The 18,322-nt window shown below is 39.5% G+C and overlaps 1 protein-coding gene across 1 annotated transcript in view; it reads left to right on the top strand.

Moving 5' to 3' along the window:
- NBAS (NBAS subunit of NRZ tethering complex) overlaps nt 1-18,322 on the top strand; it is a 399,905-nt gene that overhangs the window by 302,553 nt on the left and 79,030 nt on the right. The window contains 1 exon segment of the mRNA XM_017871408.1: nt 1,060-1,156. Coding sequence (XP_017726897.1) covers nt 1,060-1,156 — 97 coding nt within the window.

Genomic DNA, 18,322 nt, shown 5'->3' with positions numbered 1-18,322 from the left:
TAAATAAATAAATAAATAAATAAAATAAAAATTGTTTAAAGTCTCCAATCAGGATGTTAACTGCGGCATATGTCTACCATGGAGGAAAGACGATGTTTCCGTCCATCCATACTGCCTCCTCTGGCAGAGACTGACCTGTTTCACATATCCCTGGCCGTGGTCACTCTACCTTCCTGATTTCCATTTCCCCACTGAAGCCCCGTGTTCCTGTCAGTTAAGTGTTCCAGTGGCTGTCACTGTCATTTTGCTGGGGAATCTCACTTAGAAACCTGCTTCCCAGGCCGGTTTCCCACTCATGTGCCACTTTTGTTTCAGCTGAGAACCACCCAGGGCAGAACTCTCCACTGAAATCTTAGAAGCTTTTGAAACGTAAACCCCTAAGGACCTGGAAAAGACCACTTTCTTTGCTGCGTGCTCATCCCTGAATTTTGTGCTTGTGCTACTTCCAAGAGAGCAGAAATATTTCTATCGTATCTTTGGGTTTTCATCAGGAAAAAGTAATAAATAATTGTCATTTTTCCATTATCAAGTTGTAATCACTTACGAGATAGAGGAATCAGGTACCCAGACAAGCAAATGGCAGCTTTATTGTTGGTAGAATTGGCCTGGAGACTGTGGCTTTGTTTTCCATGTCAGTTTTCTGCTATTTTTGTCCTCCTATCCTACACCCTGCACTCAATCTTCAGACAGCCCTGCCGAGGACAGTCAGTTCTGCAGAGCATACATGCTTTGTCAGAAAGGCTGCCTCCTATTCGTGAGCTCCAGAGAGCTGGCCCCCAAATAAGTGCTGTCCAGCAGAACTATCATGTGTGCCTCATGTGGAGGCTGAAATTTTCTAATAGCCACATTTAAAAAAATCAAACAAAATAGGTGAAATTGTCCGAAGTATTACTATTTTATCATGTGATCAATATAAAAATGACAGTGAGATGTTTTGCGTTTTTTTAAAAAAACGCCTTTGAAATGCAGTGTGTATTTCAGCACACATCAACTCAGGCTGGTCACTCTCAGGGGCTCAGTAGCCACATAAACGTGTTGGACAGATGTACTTCTCTGCAGCAAAAGTCTGGGCCTGACCCGCACATGTTTCCCACTGGGAGGACACCACCACCAGAAGAGTGTATGCGCTTCTTCAAGTCTGGCAGATATGAGAAAGGTAGGGAAAGAGCTCGCCACCCATCATCAATTGTTTCTCCCCATTTTGCTTACCAGATGCCACTCCTCCTCTCAGAAATGGGGAGTGGGGGTGAAGAGTACTTGACGTCTTGGGACTCATAGGGGGAGCTTCCTGCTTTATGCGTTAAAGTAGGAACTCGAAAGATGGAGAAAATTGTTCCTTCTACACATATCCAACTGAATGTCCAGCTAACAATAAATTAGAAAACCTTCGAGGTGATCTGTCTTTTGCCGAAATCACTATACATTTTCTGCACTATAATAGTACATCTTCTGGAGCCAAACCTCCATAAGATTTTAGAGACTTTATAGGCTTAATAATACTTTACAAAAGGACTGTCATTAAAGTCAAAGTGGAAAAATGGGAAACAATTATTGAAAAATATTTGTCAAAGTAAGTGTACTGTCATATGTACATACACATTTTTGTTTATACGTAAGTGGATTTTACTTTATTCAAGATATAATACCTTTAAAGCCAAATAAAATACATGTATGTGTAATTATTTGCCTTTTCCACTGTCTAGAGGTTTATATATTTGTATTAAATTATATTGATCTTTATAATTTTTGGTATATACATCTTTAAATGAAGATCTTGTGATCTTTTTTGTAATTTTTTAAATAGGAAAGATATATATCTAATGCACATTTGTCTTAAAGACACTGCATTTGTGAAGCTTCTATTCCTAAGTAGAAAACGGTACACTCATTTTTTTAGCCTTCTCCCCCACTCAATTTTATAGTTATTGTTGTTGCTAAACTATAATCATACTGAACTCAACTGTAAAAGTGTTATATAATGTTTTCTCAGGGTTAAAGAACACTAATTGTTGATTCAAATTTTTTTTGATCTTTAAATAAGTATTTTGCCCATTGATCTCTGGCTTTGGTCTAGTTGTTTGACTCCTTTGATTCTGACCTGAATAAGCTTTATTTATTCCAAACACTTTCAGGAAATGTTTAGTCACTATTCTGCGTGCTATAGACAAGTAAAAGGTTGCCATGACCCTTACCTTTGAGAAGCTCATGGTTTATTGAAGCGTATGTGTACATGCATACGTGCATATTGAATGAACTATAAGAAGTACTATTTTAAGTGTATTAATAAATGCCATGTGTACAAAGAAGAGATAGTAAATATTTGTTGAATGTCAAGAAATAGCTTTTGGGGATAGTTTGATTTGGGATATATTAAAATTGGTATGGCTTTTCATAAGATGTCATTGTGGGGGAAGCTGGGTGATAGTTACACGGGACCTCTCTGTACTATTTTGCAACTTCTTGTGCATCTATAATTATTTCAGAATAGTTTTTTAAAAGACTGATATGGCTTTTGAACATCCAAGTTGACCTGTTGACAGCTGTCTATATGAGTTTAGAGTGTATTAGAGAAATAGAGACTAGAAATATATTTGGGAATTCTCAGTGCATAAAGAGGAGTCACAACTAGGAGGCTCAGTAAAATTCTCAAGAAAGTAAGTAGGTAGAGAAGAAAGGAGGAGAGAGGATGAAGCCCCAGGACACTACAATATTAAGAATTGAGGATGAGGGGAAACCAACAAGCACTGACAAGCAATCTTGAAATCAAGAAACTCTACCCTCTCCTTCATAGATCACCATTTTTTTCACTATTACATATTTTCCTTTAATAAATATATTTTTTAAATATTAAGAGTTTCTGTCTTAATGGGTGAGAGTGGATGAGACCTGGAATCCAGATGGAACAATTCGCCTTGGATAGGATCCTGTCAGTTTCCCCCAGTAGCAGGAGAGATGGGAAGCTGATGGGCACAGATGCAAGTAGGTGGGGAGATGTAGTGGTAAGAGATGGAGGACATTCTCTTCTGATTGCAATGAAAGGAATCAGCTTAATGTGAGTAGAAAGGAGGTAGAGTTGGAGAGTTGAAGAGAGGGTAAGGTACAGAGTAGTGTTTTAGGAGACTGGGAAAGCAGACAGACAAGAAAAATGTAGTAAGATTGCTGGTGCCCCTTACGGGCATCCTAATGAGTGCCTCTTTCAGTTTTTAATTGTAGCCCTACTTAGGAGCTCTCAAAATGTTAACAATGTCTGCTGTATTCATCAGTTCTCATGCTGCTATGAAGAAATATCTGAGACTGGGTAATTTATAAAGAAAAGAGATTTAATTGACTCATAGTTCTGCATGGCTGGGGAGGCCTCAGAAAACTTACAATCATAGAGGAAGACACCTTTTCACAGGGTGGCAGGAGAGAGAATGAGTGCCCAGCCAAGGGGGAAGCCCCTTCTAAAACCATCAGCTCTTATGAGAACTCACTCACTGTCACAAGAACAGCATGGGGGAAACCGCCCCCATGGGTCAATTATCTCCACCTGGTCCTGCTCTTGACACGTGGAGACTATTACAATTCAAGGTGAGATTTGGGTGGTAACATAGAACCAAACCATATTATCTGCTGTCCTTAGAATTTCCATGGTTTGGACACACCCTCCAGTTCTTTGGCTTTTCTTGGACTTACCCTACTGTTTATTCATTACTTTTTGCTCTCCTCTTGCCTGGTGCCTGCTTTTATCTGTATGCAGATTTACGTGTTGATTAAAACATTTAGAATCTTCTCTTTCCAATTCAGACAGTTCTGTACTATAAAGTACAAATATGAGGTTTCCTTACCTACATAACTTCGTAGTAGTGGTGATTTGAACCATGCGTGGGCCGTAGTAAGTATTAAAATACATATTTGCTACTTTTTAAAACTAATACTGTAGTTGCTGCTGCTTTGTTGTTACTAAACCCTATGCTGCTCCTGTAGTGAGAACCCGAAGGAAGTTTGAGATATGGTCCCTAATTCTAGTGGGCTTGCAACCTAGGAAAACAGTGTAGTCACTCATAAAAACACAGCAAGGAATACAAGATAGCATGATAGTGAATTCTGAATTTGAGGATTATAGTTTTCCCATACCCTAGCTCATTTGATATTCACACACATTTGTGAGGGTGATTATTAAGCAAGTATTGTCATCTCCAGTCTGAAGGTCAGATTACTAGAGGGTGATTGGCCGAAGTTCAACAAGCAGGAGATATCCAATTCCTTTTTCAAACACAGGTCTCCTGATTCCGAATTTGATGTTGATTGCATAAGATTGCATGACACTTTTCTGCTTTAGGAACTGAAAAGAGAAGAGTCATTGTAGCCTGATATACCCATGTAGGCAAAGCCAAGACATAAGTATTTTGCATGCCTATCAGCCCATACAAAGTCTTACCTTTAGTAAGCTGGAAAGTTAGTTTGGCCCAAATGGACCATATACTATGAAGAGTCCCTCAAAAGACAAGTAAAGAAGTTTGCATATGATGTGGAAAGGAAACATGAAGCCAATGAATGTGAATAGTGGCATGAATTGGAGAAAAGATGATTTAAAGATGTCAGTGTCACCACATAATAATAACAAGGCGAACTAATGCCTCCAGAAGTCTGTCCTAGGCACTCAGGCTACACTCGCATAGTGGAGCAGGGAAACTATTTTCATCCATCTCCCTCATCACATCCAGCCTTCCCACCAGATACTATTATATAAGAGGAGGAAGAGAATGTTGTAACACGACCGAATTGTCACACCAGCCCCATGAAGTAGATTCGTCACCATTTTAACAGACACAGAATTTAAGTCCCAGGGAAGTTAGATAACTGCTCCTGTGTTTTATGAGCTAGAATTCACAAAGTCAGGAATCACAAACGGGCGCGCTCCTCAAGTCTTGCTTTCCCTTACCTCCCTTGCCTGAGAAATTTGACTACAGAAGCCCATCTGGGGTGATTGTGATTACCCGCCTGACTGGCAAGCTGAAAACTCCTTCTCTGTGCTTGGGAAATTATTTCACATTGGCAAAGGTAATCATTTAGTAGGAGAGATTGAAAATTGGCCGAAGGACCATGTACACAGTACCATCATAAATAATAACGCATTCTGCTCCTGGAGAGGACTCTGGTGGGATGCTGAGCTGTTGGTGCATTCTGCAGCCCTCCCAGGCCTCTTCATTAATAAGCTGAAAGGAGTACACTCTCCTTCCTGCAAAGCATATAGATTCTAAATTCACAGGGGGTGTAAGTCTTGGGAAAGACAGAGGAATAAATAAACGATCTCAGAATTATGTGCAGCAAATGCCAAAGCATATTTTAACATGATAAAAGCAGTGAGGGAAAGGAATCTGAAAATAACCTTCCTACTACAGTACTCTCCTCTTTCTGGCAAACTTCGTGGTTCTGCAGCTGTTTATTACTCAACCGTAAATCTTTAGTGACTTGGACTCCCTTTGCTCTTCCATTCTTTGTTGATCGTATAAGCTCCCTCCTCTCATTTAAGTACCTTTCAAACTTACAAACAGATTTATCTCCTAATTGCTATTTCATAAATACACTCTCTAGCCTCTGCAGTGAAGGAATGTATAATAAACAACCATGCCCTTTCCTCACAGCTAGTGCCTACTGCTTCATCAAGTATTGGCACCCATAGGACGTAAAATTGTAGCTATCGCAGGATGCTGACTTGACAGCCAGGGAGATCTCTTCATAAATGAGGATGGTAAACAAATAACTCAATGAAAGATGTGGAGGCAGAAAGGTAGAAATGGTTAATAATAGAGTCAGTGGAGCTAGTGATATAGCCAGGAAAGGCCCTGTAGTATAAAAGGTCTTTGAGCTGAGTCTTAACTGATGAGGGTATTTGTCATGAGCATCACAGAAGGAAATATAAGAAAGATGGGAACATTCAAGACAGATTTAGCAGTTTTGATAAAAACATGAAATAACCTAGTACCCTTAGTTAATTTGAATAATACGGTATAAATGAGAGCATAGGATAAGGCCAGAAAGATAGGAAGGGGGCTGGGAATGAAAACTCTTCTATATGTGGCTAAAGGATAGACCTTATCTTGGGAATGGATCAGTAAGACATACGTTTTCAACCAGGTCGTGACATTGTCAGATTTTTGTTTTATAAAGATTACTTTTAGGATGGGTGCAGTGGCTCACACCCATAATCCCAACACTCTGGGAGACTGAGGCGGGCAGATTGCTTGAGGCCAGGAGTTCATGACCAGCCTGGGCAATGTGGTAAAAACACTGGAGTCCCAGCTATTTAAAAGGCTGAGGCGGGAGGATCTCTTGAGTTCAGGAGATGAAGTTGCAGTGAGCCAAAATCATGCCCCTGCACTCCGGCCTGAGCAACAGAGTGAGACCCTGTCTCAAGAAAAGATATATATCCCACCACTTTTGTGATGATTGTAGATGATTGGAGAAAGGAACAGAAGTGTAGGGCTGGAAATTTCATTGTGAAGGCTCTTGCAGCCTGGTGCAGGAGAGGTGATGGTTGGCCAAGCTGAGGCATGAGCGGCAAACACCTGGATTTGGGTTCATTACTGTAGTGTAGGCAAGTGTGCTACCTGTATTTGTTTTCATATTGTATTTTCCTGAATGTGCCTTGAGGAAATTCCACCAGCGATTTAACATTTTATTCACTGAATCACCTCACAGAGTTCCTTAATCATTATAGAATCATTTTTTTGTCCAATATGTCTCATCTGATGAGGGCTTTTTTGTGCCACCCTATGTGTGAAAAGACTAGGAGAAATTGATGCCATTTGATCACCAGGTATTAAAAATTCTCATGAGTAGAACAGAGAAAACAATTTTAAATCAACACAGACACAAGAAAATCTGGGAAATTTTATTCTTTAATGTTGTAGGTTTTCAATGTGTTGAACTGAATTGAATCTTGATAGATCTTAGACACATCATAAGCTATTTTAATAGTAGTGCAGTAATGTAGAAAAGACAGGTTTGTAGTCAGACCTTCCTGAGTTTTATCCAGTTTTGACCTTGGGAAAATTACTCTATATTTGGAGTTAAGTTTTGCCTTGGTATAATGAGGAACTATAATCACTACTGTATAAATATAGATTAGTTTTAGAGTATTTTAGACACAAGTAAAAGACAACTAAAATTGGCTTAACTTACCAGAAAATTTACTGGCTCCTATAAGTGAAAGATCCAGAGGTGGGGCTAACTTCAGGGCTGGCTGCGCAAGCAGCAGGCATCATCGCAGAGCCAGTTTCTTTCCATTTCTTTTCTCTGCTGTCTGTCATGTTAGTTTCACCATAAAGCACTTTGTTGTAGTAGTTGCAGGACGATACCTGGCAATAATTGGGGCTATGTTGCTTCCTGATTCACATCCATCCAGATGGAGTGACAGAGCCTCCCACAAGCACCAAACAGAAAGTTCTAAGTTTTGTGCTGGTTAGAGCACTCCTGAATCAACCCTGTGGCCCCTGGTATGGCAAGTGCTAATTAGCACCAGCCTGGATTACCTGTCACTCTGTTGAGAGGGATGAGATTGCCCTGGATGATCTGACTCTTGGTTTTACATGATCCTGACTAGTTTGAAGTGTTGGGATAATACCTAGATTTTCATATCAACATTTGATTTTGCTCTAAATACAGTGGACCTACTTTCAATGATCTTAATAATAACCATTTGTGGTATATACCATATACATGCATGTAATAAAAGATTTCTAAATGGAAAATGTGAATGAATGTTTCCAAATTTTGTTAAGGCCTGTATGTGCTCAATAACAATAGATAGTTGTATTTATTACTGATTGCAGTAACATTTCATCTCATTTCTAACATTTTTCATGCCCCTCTCCATGAAGATAAAGGTGACCTTCAAGCTATTGAAAAACTTAGGAATGTAATAGCTTATATCATTGCTGGAAGTGAGCTATAAAAAGAGAGGGCCATCTACACTTTGCTGAAGAGTAATATTATTTCTGTGGTTGTTGTACAAGGCAAAGGGTAAAGCTTGAGGTAAAGTGGCCTCTACCCTGCATTACTCACTTTTATTATATGAGCAATTGATAATTAAGCAAAAAAGAATAATTATAATGATGATGTTAAGTATATAAATGAATGTGACAAGACAAGTATGGTTATTTTTGTCTTTGAATATTTTATTAGCTTTAGTAAAGCAAAATTTTAAACTTAACTTTCACTTTCATTTGCATAATATTTAAAATACCGTTTCATAATATTCCTATAGTTACGATTTATAAACAGCGCTTAACGTGCTCCACTAAGCACTGAGAAGAAAAGAATGACTAAGGGGGTGTTCACGGCCTGGTGAGGAGAGTGCACACCGTAAAAGCACACACAGCAGTTGGCGTCAGCACACAGAGAGATGACTGCTAGGCTATTAGCAAAACATAAAGTGATTTATTGTTTTAATGAAGTTAGTTAAATATAGCTGAGATAATTTGATGTCTCTTTTGTAGCTCCAATGATTGCTGGCTCCTGCAAGCCATCCTGTTATCATCAGGGCAGATTTACAGGTGCTTTAAAAACGCTGAGTTATAACTCACTTGTGGGTCCTGTAATTAGTTTGGGCATTGTGGTCAGCATTAAAGACACACAGCAAAACAGAACACCAGACTGTGGATTAGGATTGGAAACATCAGAACGTATCTCCCCTTAGTAGGGGGTCATATCGTTTCATGACATTTTTGTTTGCTTTCAATATGTGCAGATATGTCTGTGTATGTATGTATCATAATTGACTTTTGATGCATAATATTATTTCTTATTGTTGGTCTTGGACAAAAAAGTTTGAAAGCTACTGTGTCAACTGACTGGCAGCTGACGACGTACATCAGAGGAGTGCCTGCTCCAGGAGCTGGCATAAGACAGCATAGTAGTATTTTTTAGTCCTTTAACATAATGTCATTTACAACCAAAACTGCCTGTCTCCTTCAACCCCATCCACTCTGTCCAGACTCTTGCAGTGACCACCTCACTGTCCCTTTGTTTCAAGTCCCAGGACCCACCTCCAGCCACCTCCTAAACTCACCATTGGTCAGTTGGTTGGGTCACTCAGAAATTTAAAGGCTCCAGAGCTGCAATGGTGGGTCACACACTTTCTTTGCTATTAGAATTAACTAGGAAATGCTCATGCAAGATACTGGTTTCTTTCCATCAATGCTGATGACTTTCCCAAACCCATAGATTGAGCCAGTAAGCCTGATAAGAGCCAGGGAATTTGCGTTTTTGAGGTTACACTTAGGTAATTTCAATACAGGTGGTCTGAAAATCACACTTTAGGAAAACAGTGCTCCAAAGCCGTGAACTTGAACCTTTTACTCATGTAGCTAACTTAAAATAACCTGATTACCTCTCACACACTTGATATCTAAAAATTTTATAATTTTAAATGATTACAAAGGAGGGCATAGTTTCCAGCACATTTTAAATGTTCACATTTAAAGTAAAACTGTAACGTAGCTTTGTTTGTATACAACATATGCGATTTGATGTCTACTGCTATCACTTAAAAACATACAAGAACACATCTACAGCTGTCAGAAAGGTTACATCTTTCCTTTTCCTCAAACTATTTCTGCTTCTTTTGTCAAAGAGAAATAAAGCCAGATACTTTTTAAAGGCAGTAAAGACAGATTTTCTTAAGTACTAACTACTGCAGAGGGAAGAGAGCCCAGCGTAAACCAAGCTCAACTTTGCCAAAACAAAAAGGGCAGAATACTTTTTCAACATTGGAGTGTGTGAAAGGAAAGGCACAAGGGGCGTTAAGGGAGGTTTGGTCCATCTAACTGAACCATCTGGGTTTGCAAATTGGCACTTATCTGGAGAAGAAACAAACTGCTCATGTCTTTATGACAGCAGGTAGTTGTGCAAGTTGGAACAAGGCGCCCATGGAAGTGAGGCCCTTACCCTCCCACAGAGAGTTGGATCCTTGAGTGTTTATGTTTCAAAGAGATTGATCCCAGGTCCTTCAGGAAACACACTAGGTAGTAGAAGGTTTACATCCCAAAGGGACAGAGAAAGGATTATAATTGCAAGCTTTCTAAAGTAACTGCTGTAAAGAGGGGTTGAGGAGCCTATTGGCTTATTACCAGGTGTTGGCTGGAACGAACAATACATTCTACTGACAGCTTTGAACTTTCTTGGCATTTTAAGGGGGACTGGAGTCATCCTAGGGGCATGGCCTTGCTAGAAGCCCTGCTAAAGTTTGGTCAAGTGTATTAGTGCAGGAGTTTGGGTGGAGTCATTTTGTGCGGAGAGTTTGTGTAGTTCTTACTTTCATATAATGTTATTGTAATGCAATTCAATGTCTTTGTGCTTAAAAGTCATGTTTCTCTGCATCAGAAATAATTAAATAGAAAGTGACATTTAAAAAATTTCTTGTGACTCTAGGGTTTCAAGATTTTTTAAAATTCTATATTCAGTTATTTTTTTCAATTATTGCAGCATATATTTGATCAGAGCAGCATTGATGTATTTTTTGATAAATAACTATTAAATATAAAAATAAAATTATATTCAAAATGCACATCTTAATGAGGCAGAGATTTAAATACTGTTTTTAATTGGTTTATGTGCTCTTGGATAACTATTGTTAGATTGAGATTGAGTTCAGTGTCAGTATTCTATTTTATATTTGTATAGATGTGAGAACTTAAATACCTTGTTCACATAAGTAAGTGGATGGAGAAGTTTTACCATAGCAGAGTCACTTAATTATTTGAATTTCTTATAAGTTACAGACCAAAAATCATATAGCAAACTTTTGTTAAAATTAATTTTAATAATTTATCAGCAGACGCCTCATTTAGATCCTTCATAAATTGTATTGAAAGCACAGCATTGGGCCTGTAATCCCAGCACTTTGGGAGGCTGAGGTGGGTGGATCACCTGAGGGCAGCAGTTTGAGACCAGCCAGGCCAACATGGTGAAACCCCGTCTCAACTAAAACTACAAAGATTAGCTGGGTGTGGTGGCAGGCTCTTGTAATCCCAGCTACTTGGGAGGCTGAGACAGGAGAATCTCTTGAACCCGGGAGGCAGAGGTTACAGTGAACCAGGATTGTGCCACTGCACTCCAGCCTGAGCGACAGAGAGAGACTCAAAAAAAAGAAAAGAAAAGAAATTAAACAGGGGATATTACAGCTGATACCACAGAAACACAAAAGATCATTCAGAGCTACTATGAACACCTTTTCACACGCAAACTAGAAAACCCCGAGGAGGTGGATAAATTCCTGGAAATATCCTAGATTAAATCAGGAAGAAATAGAAACTCTGAACAGACAACAAGTAGCAAGACTGAAACAGTAATTTTTAAAATTGCCAACCAAAGAAGTCCAAGACCAAATGGATTCACAGCTGAATTTTATCAGGCATTCAAAGAAGAATTGGTACCAATCTTACTGAAACTATTCCAGAAGATAAAGAGGAAATCCTTCCTAAATTATTCTGGGAAGCCAGTATCACCTAATACCAAAACCAGGAAAGATGTAACAAAAAAGGAAAGCTATGGACCAATATCCCTGATGATCATAGATGCAAAAATCCTCAACAGAATAATCAAATCCAACAGTGTATCAATATTGCATAATCAAGTGGGTTTTATACCAGCGATGCAGGGATGAATTAACATGTGCAAGTAAATAAATGTGATATATCACATAAACAGAATTAAAAACAAAAATCATATGGTCACTTCAATAGATGCAGAAAAAGTATTTGACAAAATCCAGCATCCCTTTATGATTAAGACCCTCAGCAAAATTGGCATATAAGGGACATACCTCAAGATAATAAAAGCCATCTCTGACAGACCCACAGCCAATGTTATACTGAACAGGGAAATGTTGAAAGCATTTTCTCCAAGAACTGGAATAAGACAAGGGTGCCCACTTTCACTATAATGTTGATGCTATTCAGCATCATGCTAGAAGTCCTAGCCAGAGCAGTCAGATAGGAGAAAAAAAGAAAGAGCGTCCAGATTGGTAAAGAGGAATCAAACAGCCACTGTTCGCCAAGTGATATGATTGTATACCTAGAAAACCCTAACAACTCATCCAAAAAGCTTCTAGGTCTTATAAATTAATTCAGTAAAGTCTCAGTATACACAAATCAGTGGCATTGCTATGCAACAACAATGACCAAGCTGAGAATCAAATCAAGAACTCAACCTTTTTTACAACAAATGCAGAAATATAATAATAAAATACTTAGGAATATAAGCAAGGAGGTGAATGATTTCTACATAGAAAACTACAAAACACAGCTGAAAGAAATCATAAATGACAGAAACAAATGGAAATACATCCCATGCTCAAGGATGGATAGAATCAATATTGTGAAAATGACTGCATTGCCAAAAGCAGTCTACAAATTTAATGTAATTGCCACCAAAATCCATCATCATTCTTGACCGAACTAGAAAAAACAATCCTAAAAATCATATGGAACCCAGAAAGAGTCTTCGTAGCCAAAGCAAGACTAAACAAAAAGAACAAATCTGGAGGCATCACATTACCCAACTTCAAACTATACTATAAGGCTGTATTAATAGTTACCAAAACAGCATGGTACTGGTATGAAAATATGCATATAGACCAATGGAGCAGAATAGAGAACCCTGAAATAAAGCCAAATACTTGCAGCCAACTGATCTTTGACAAAGCAAACAAAAGCAAAGTGGGGAAAGGTCACTCTATTCAGCAAATGGTGCTGGGATACTTAATTGGAAAGCCACCTGTACAGGAACGAAGCTGAATCCTCATCTCTAACCTGATACAAAAATTAACTCAAGCTGGTTCAAGGACTTAAATCTAAGACCTGAATCATAAAAATTCTAGAGGATAACATTGGAAAACTCTTCTCGACATTGGCTTAGGCAAAGGGTTTATGACTAAGAACCCAAAAGCAAATGTGACAAAACAAAATAGATGGTACCTAATTAAACGAAAAAGTGTCTACACTGCAAAAGAAATGATCAGCTACTCGACAACCTAAAAAGTGGGAGAAAATATTCACAAACTTAAGTATCTGATAAAGGACTAATCCAGAACCTACAAGGAACTCAAACAAATCGGCCAGAAACAAGCAAACAATCCCATCAAAAAGTAAGCAAGGGACATGAGTAGATACTTCTCAAAAGGAGATACACAAATGGCCAAAAAACAGGAAAAAAGTGTTCAACATCACTAATTATCAAGGAAATGCAAATCAAAACTACAATGAGATACCACCTTATTCCTGCAAGAATGGCTATAATTTAAAAAAAAAAAAAAAAGTACATGTTGGTGTGGATATGATGAAAAGGGAACATCTTTACACTGCTGGTGGGGATGTAAATTAGTACAACCACTATGCAAAACACTATTGGAGATTCCTTAAAGAACTAAAAGTAGAACCATCATTTGATCTGGCAACCCACTGGTGGGTATTTAACCCAGAAGAAAAGAAGTCATTATATGAAAAAACCACTCACACACACATATTTATAGCAGCACAATTCACAATTACAAAAATATGGAACCAGCCTAAAATGCCCATCAGCCAACAAGTGGATAAAGAACGTGTGAGATACATGCAGGCACACACACACGCACGTGCGCACACACACGCACCCGCGCACACACACCATGGGACACTACTCAGCCATAAAAATAAATGAAATAATGACATTCACAGCAACCTGGATGGAGTTGGAGACCATTGCTCTAATTAACTCAGGAGTGGGAAACCAAACATCTTATGTTCTCACTTTATAAGGGGGAGCTAAGCTATGAGGACTCAGAGACATGAGAATGATGTATTAGACTTTGGGGACTTCGTGGGGAAGGGTTGGAAGGGAATGAGAGAGAAAATACTACCCTGTGATGGGTACACCAAAATATCAGAAATCACCACTAAAGAACTTTTCCATGCAAACACCACCTTTTCTCCCAAAACTACTGAAATATTTTTTAAAAAGTAACTTAGAAGAAAAAAAAGCAAAGCACTGGGAACCTTGTGACATGCAAGAAGTTTGGTATCCAGTCACTGTGTAATCACCTGATGGGTTCTGTCTGCCACTGCACAAACAGAGACCCCAGCTTTGCAATAAAGAGTTTAATTGACTCAAGGCTGGCCGTGCCATGCTGGAAATGGAGTTATCACTTAATTCACTTGAAGCCTTCTAGGTTAAGGTTTTTTAAAAGGCAGTTTGGGGGAAGGGGTGCGGGTGGCTACAAAATGGGTGCTTGCTGTTGATTGATTGGGGTACAATCACAGGGGTGTGGGAAGTGAGCCTCCTGGGTGCCGAATTGCTTCTAGGTGGGTCCAGGTGGAGCCATGGATCTCAGACATGCAAAACATATGAATAGCTATCTCAGAAGGTCAGTCTACAATAGTGACATTATCTGCAGGAGTAATTGGAGAAGTTGCGTATCTTGTGATCTCCAGAATGCAATAATGGCTGGCAATTGCTTATGTCTGCTTCTTAGCAGAATTCAGCTTTCTCTCTCCTCTTAGCCTGGTCGTCTCTCACTCACTTTACAAAGGCAGATGAGTTTTGGGGCAAGGGCTGTTATCATTTAAACTATAAACTAAATGTCTGACAGCTTGAAGGCTAAAGGCAAGATGGGGGTTGGTTAAATTAGATCTCACCCACTGCCATAATTTTCCCACTGTGGAAATTTTTGCAAAGGTGGTCTCTCCACTGGAGTCTGTTATATGCCAGCATTCTGAATTGTCCCTTTGGTGTTCTGGAGCTTTTTAGAAATCAGAACAATATATCAGTCAGACTCAGGAAGAGTGTCAGACATGCCTTTCTTATGTTAGTTGAAGGATGTTGTGAATGGGGAGTTGGGAAAGCGCATAGACTTCACACCTTAATCGGTTTTAGGAAAGAATACTTAGAGAAGGTGGAAATTAATTTAGAGACGGATTCCCTTTAAACTGTCTGTGCCTTGTGTCCCTGTTGGAAGGCTTTGTGTGCTAGTGGCACACACACCCCAGTGTGGAGACCATTGGCCCAAGGATAATGTGTAAGTTTCCCAGCATGGCACCCCCAGTGGCCCCAGCGCCCTTTGCATCTCTTCTCCTGCTGGACAATCCCTTGCCTAAGCACACACCAAGCACCTAAGCACGCACATTTGCCTAAGCACGCACATTTGCATCACCAAGAGCTTTTCCAAGTACAGCTTGGGAGTGAGACTGGAGGAGGAACGATGTCTAGCTTTGGAGATTGAATTCCTGGGATAGTTTAATCTTTTTCAGAATTGATTCCCCCTCCTTTCCCGAATATACTGCAGCTGCTGCCGTGCACCCGCTCCTCTACCCCGTGAGACATCTTGAAGTCCTGAACTACTGTTTTTGGTGAGAATATATTATATCCTGTAGGTTTTTTGGAGCGCAGTAAAAGGTTGAGAGTTACAGCCATAGAACATTCTTCTTTTATAAAAACCTTTATTTAATTAACTCCTCGTTCTGTCCTCTTTGCCAGCAATCCACTCTCCCTCCTTCTTCCGCATGAGCTCTTGCTGATGCCTCAAGTCCTGCTTCAGGTGTCACCTCCTTTTTAAAGACTTTCTTGCCTTTCTAAAATAATTCTTTTCTTGATGTACCCACATACTTAATTCATATTTCTGTCACATTTTATAAATTTTTGTTTCTGTGTTGACTTTTCCATTAGGATGTATGTTCTTTCCAGGACAGTGATTCTGTCTTAATTTACCTTTGTATCCTCTGTGCCAAGGCCAGGCCTAGCACATGGCAAGTATGAAAGTGTCCGAACATGAGAAGGAGGAGGGGAAGATGGGTGAAAAATAGGGTGAGTTTGTAAATGGAAACCTATAAAGAGAGGACATCTGTGTATTTTTTTTATTAGTTAAATAATAAACTGTTTGTAAACCCTGATTTTTTTTTTCACCTCACTCTGTAGGTAGCACCTGGGTTTTTCTTCAGTCACCTGCCATTTTCTAAATAACAGCCTTATGTTCAAAGTCATGCTATGTTCTTTTTTTTTTTTTTTTTTTTTTTTTTTTTTTGAGACGGATTTTCGCTCTTGTTGCCCAGGATGGAATTCAATGGTGCGGCCTTGGCTCACTGCAACCTCCGCCTCCCAGATTCAAGCGATTCTCCTGCCTCAGCTTCCTGAGTACCTGGGATTACAGGCATGTGCCACCAGGCCCAACTAATTTTGTATTTTTAGTAGAAAAGGGGTTTCTCCATGTTGGTCAGGCTGGTCTCGAACTCCCGACCCCAGGTGATCCACCTGCCTCGGCCTCCCAAACTGTTGGGATTATAGGCATGAGCTACTGTGCCCGGCACTATGTTCATTTTTAAAAGAAAACAAGTCTGCTTAGCAAGATTTCACAGCCGTGAAGTATGTACAGATGATGTACGTCATCTTGGTGAATTATGAATCAAGCCATTAGCTAAAACCTCTGGTGCTGATTATGTTGCTCTCCTGCTAAAGATCCTTTTATGCCTCCCAAGGCGTGATGTGATGATACACCATCATCAGCTCAGGATGCAGGGGCCTTCCTCATGTTGTCATTTCTGCTTCATTCTTCCTCATTCTCTGATAGACCATTACTTATGTCAGAGACGTTTGAACCAGAGCAACTCCATCTTGAATAGGAGCTGGGTGAAATAAGGCTGAAACCTACCGGGCTGCATGCCCAGGGGGTTAAGGCATTCTAAGTCACAGGATGAGATAGGAGATCGGCACAAGACACACATCATAAAGACCTTGCTAATAAAACAGCTTGCAGTAAAGAAGCCAGTTAAAAGCTACCAAAACCAAGATGGTGACAAGAGTGAGCTCTGGTCATCCTGACTGCTACATGCCCACCAGTGTCATGACAGTTTACAAATGCCATGGTGATGTCAGGAGGTTACCCTATATAGTCTAAAAAGGGGAGACATGAATAATACACCCCTAATTTAGCATATCATCAAGAAATAACCATTAAAATGGGCAATCAGCAGCCCCAAGGGGCTATGGAGTAGCAATTCTTTATTCTTTTGCTTTCTTAATAAATTTGCTTCCACTCTGTGGACTTTTGTTTGTTTGTCTCTTTTTTATTATTATACTTTAAGTTCTCAGGTACATGTGCAGAACGTGCAGGTTTGTTTCATAGGTATACACGTGCCATGGTGGTTTGCTGCACTCATCAACCCGTCATCTACATTAGCTGTTTCCCCTAATGCTATCCCTCCGCTAGCTCCCCACCTCCCAACAGGCCCGGTGTGTGATGTTCCCCTCCATGTGTCCATGTGTTCTCATTGTTCAACTCCCACTTATGAGTGAGAACATGCGGTGTTTGGTTTTCTGTTCTTGTGTTACTTTGCTGAGATGATGTTTTTCAGCTTCATCCATGTCCCTGCAAAGGACATGACTCATCCTTTTTTATGGCTGCGTAGTATTCCATGGTATATATGTGCCACATTTTCTTTATCCAGTTTATCACTGATGGGCATTTGGGTTGGTTCCAAGTTTCTGCTATTGTGAACAGTGCTTCAATAAACATACGTATGCATGTGTCTTTATAGTAGCATGATTTATAATCCTTTGGGTATATATGCAATAATGGGATTGCTGGGTCAAATGGTATTTCTAGTTCTAGATCCTTGAGGAATCGCCACACTGTCTTCCACAGTGGTTGAACTAATTTACACTCCCACCAACAGTGTAAAAGCATTCCTATTTCTCCACATCCTCCCCAGTACCTGTTGTTTCCTGACGTTTTAATGACTGCCATTCTAACTGGCATGAGATGGTATCTCATTGTGGTTTTGATTTGCATTTCTCTAATGAACAGTGATGATGAGCTTTTTTTCATATGCTTGTTGGACGCATAAATGTCTTCTTTTGAGATGTGTCTGTTCATATCATTTGTCCACTTTTTGATGAGGTTGTTTTTTTCTTGTAAATTCGCTTAAGTTTTTTGTAGATTCTGGAGATTAGCCCTTTGTCAGATGGATAGTTAGCAAAAATTTTCTCCCATTGTGTAGCTTGCCTCTTCACTCTGATGATAGTTTCTTTTGCTGTGCAGGAGCTCTTTAGTTTAATTAGATCCCATTTGTCTATTTTGGCTTTTGTTGCCATTGCTTTTGATGTTTTAGTCATTAAATCTTTGCCCATGCCTATGTCCTGAATGGTATTGCCTAGGTTTTCTTCTAGGGTTTTTATGGTTTTAGGTCTTATGTTTAAGTCTTTAATCCATCTTGAGTTCATTTTTGTATAAGGTATAAGGAAGGGATCCAGTTTCAGCTTTCTACATATGGCTAGCCAGTTTTCCCAACATCATTTATTAAATAGG

The sequence above is a fragment of the Rhinopithecus bieti genome, unplaced genomic scaffold (assembly GCF_001698545.2).
Source record: "Rhinopithecus bieti isolate Rb0 unplaced genomic scaffold, ASM169854v2 scaffold_4781, whole genome shotgun sequence".
In the NCBI taxonomy this organism is placed as follows: Eukaryota; Metazoa; Chordata; class Mammalia; order Primates; family Cercopithecidae; genus Rhinopithecus; species Rhinopithecus bieti.
This window is presented reverse-complemented; position numbering and strand designations above follow the sequence as displayed.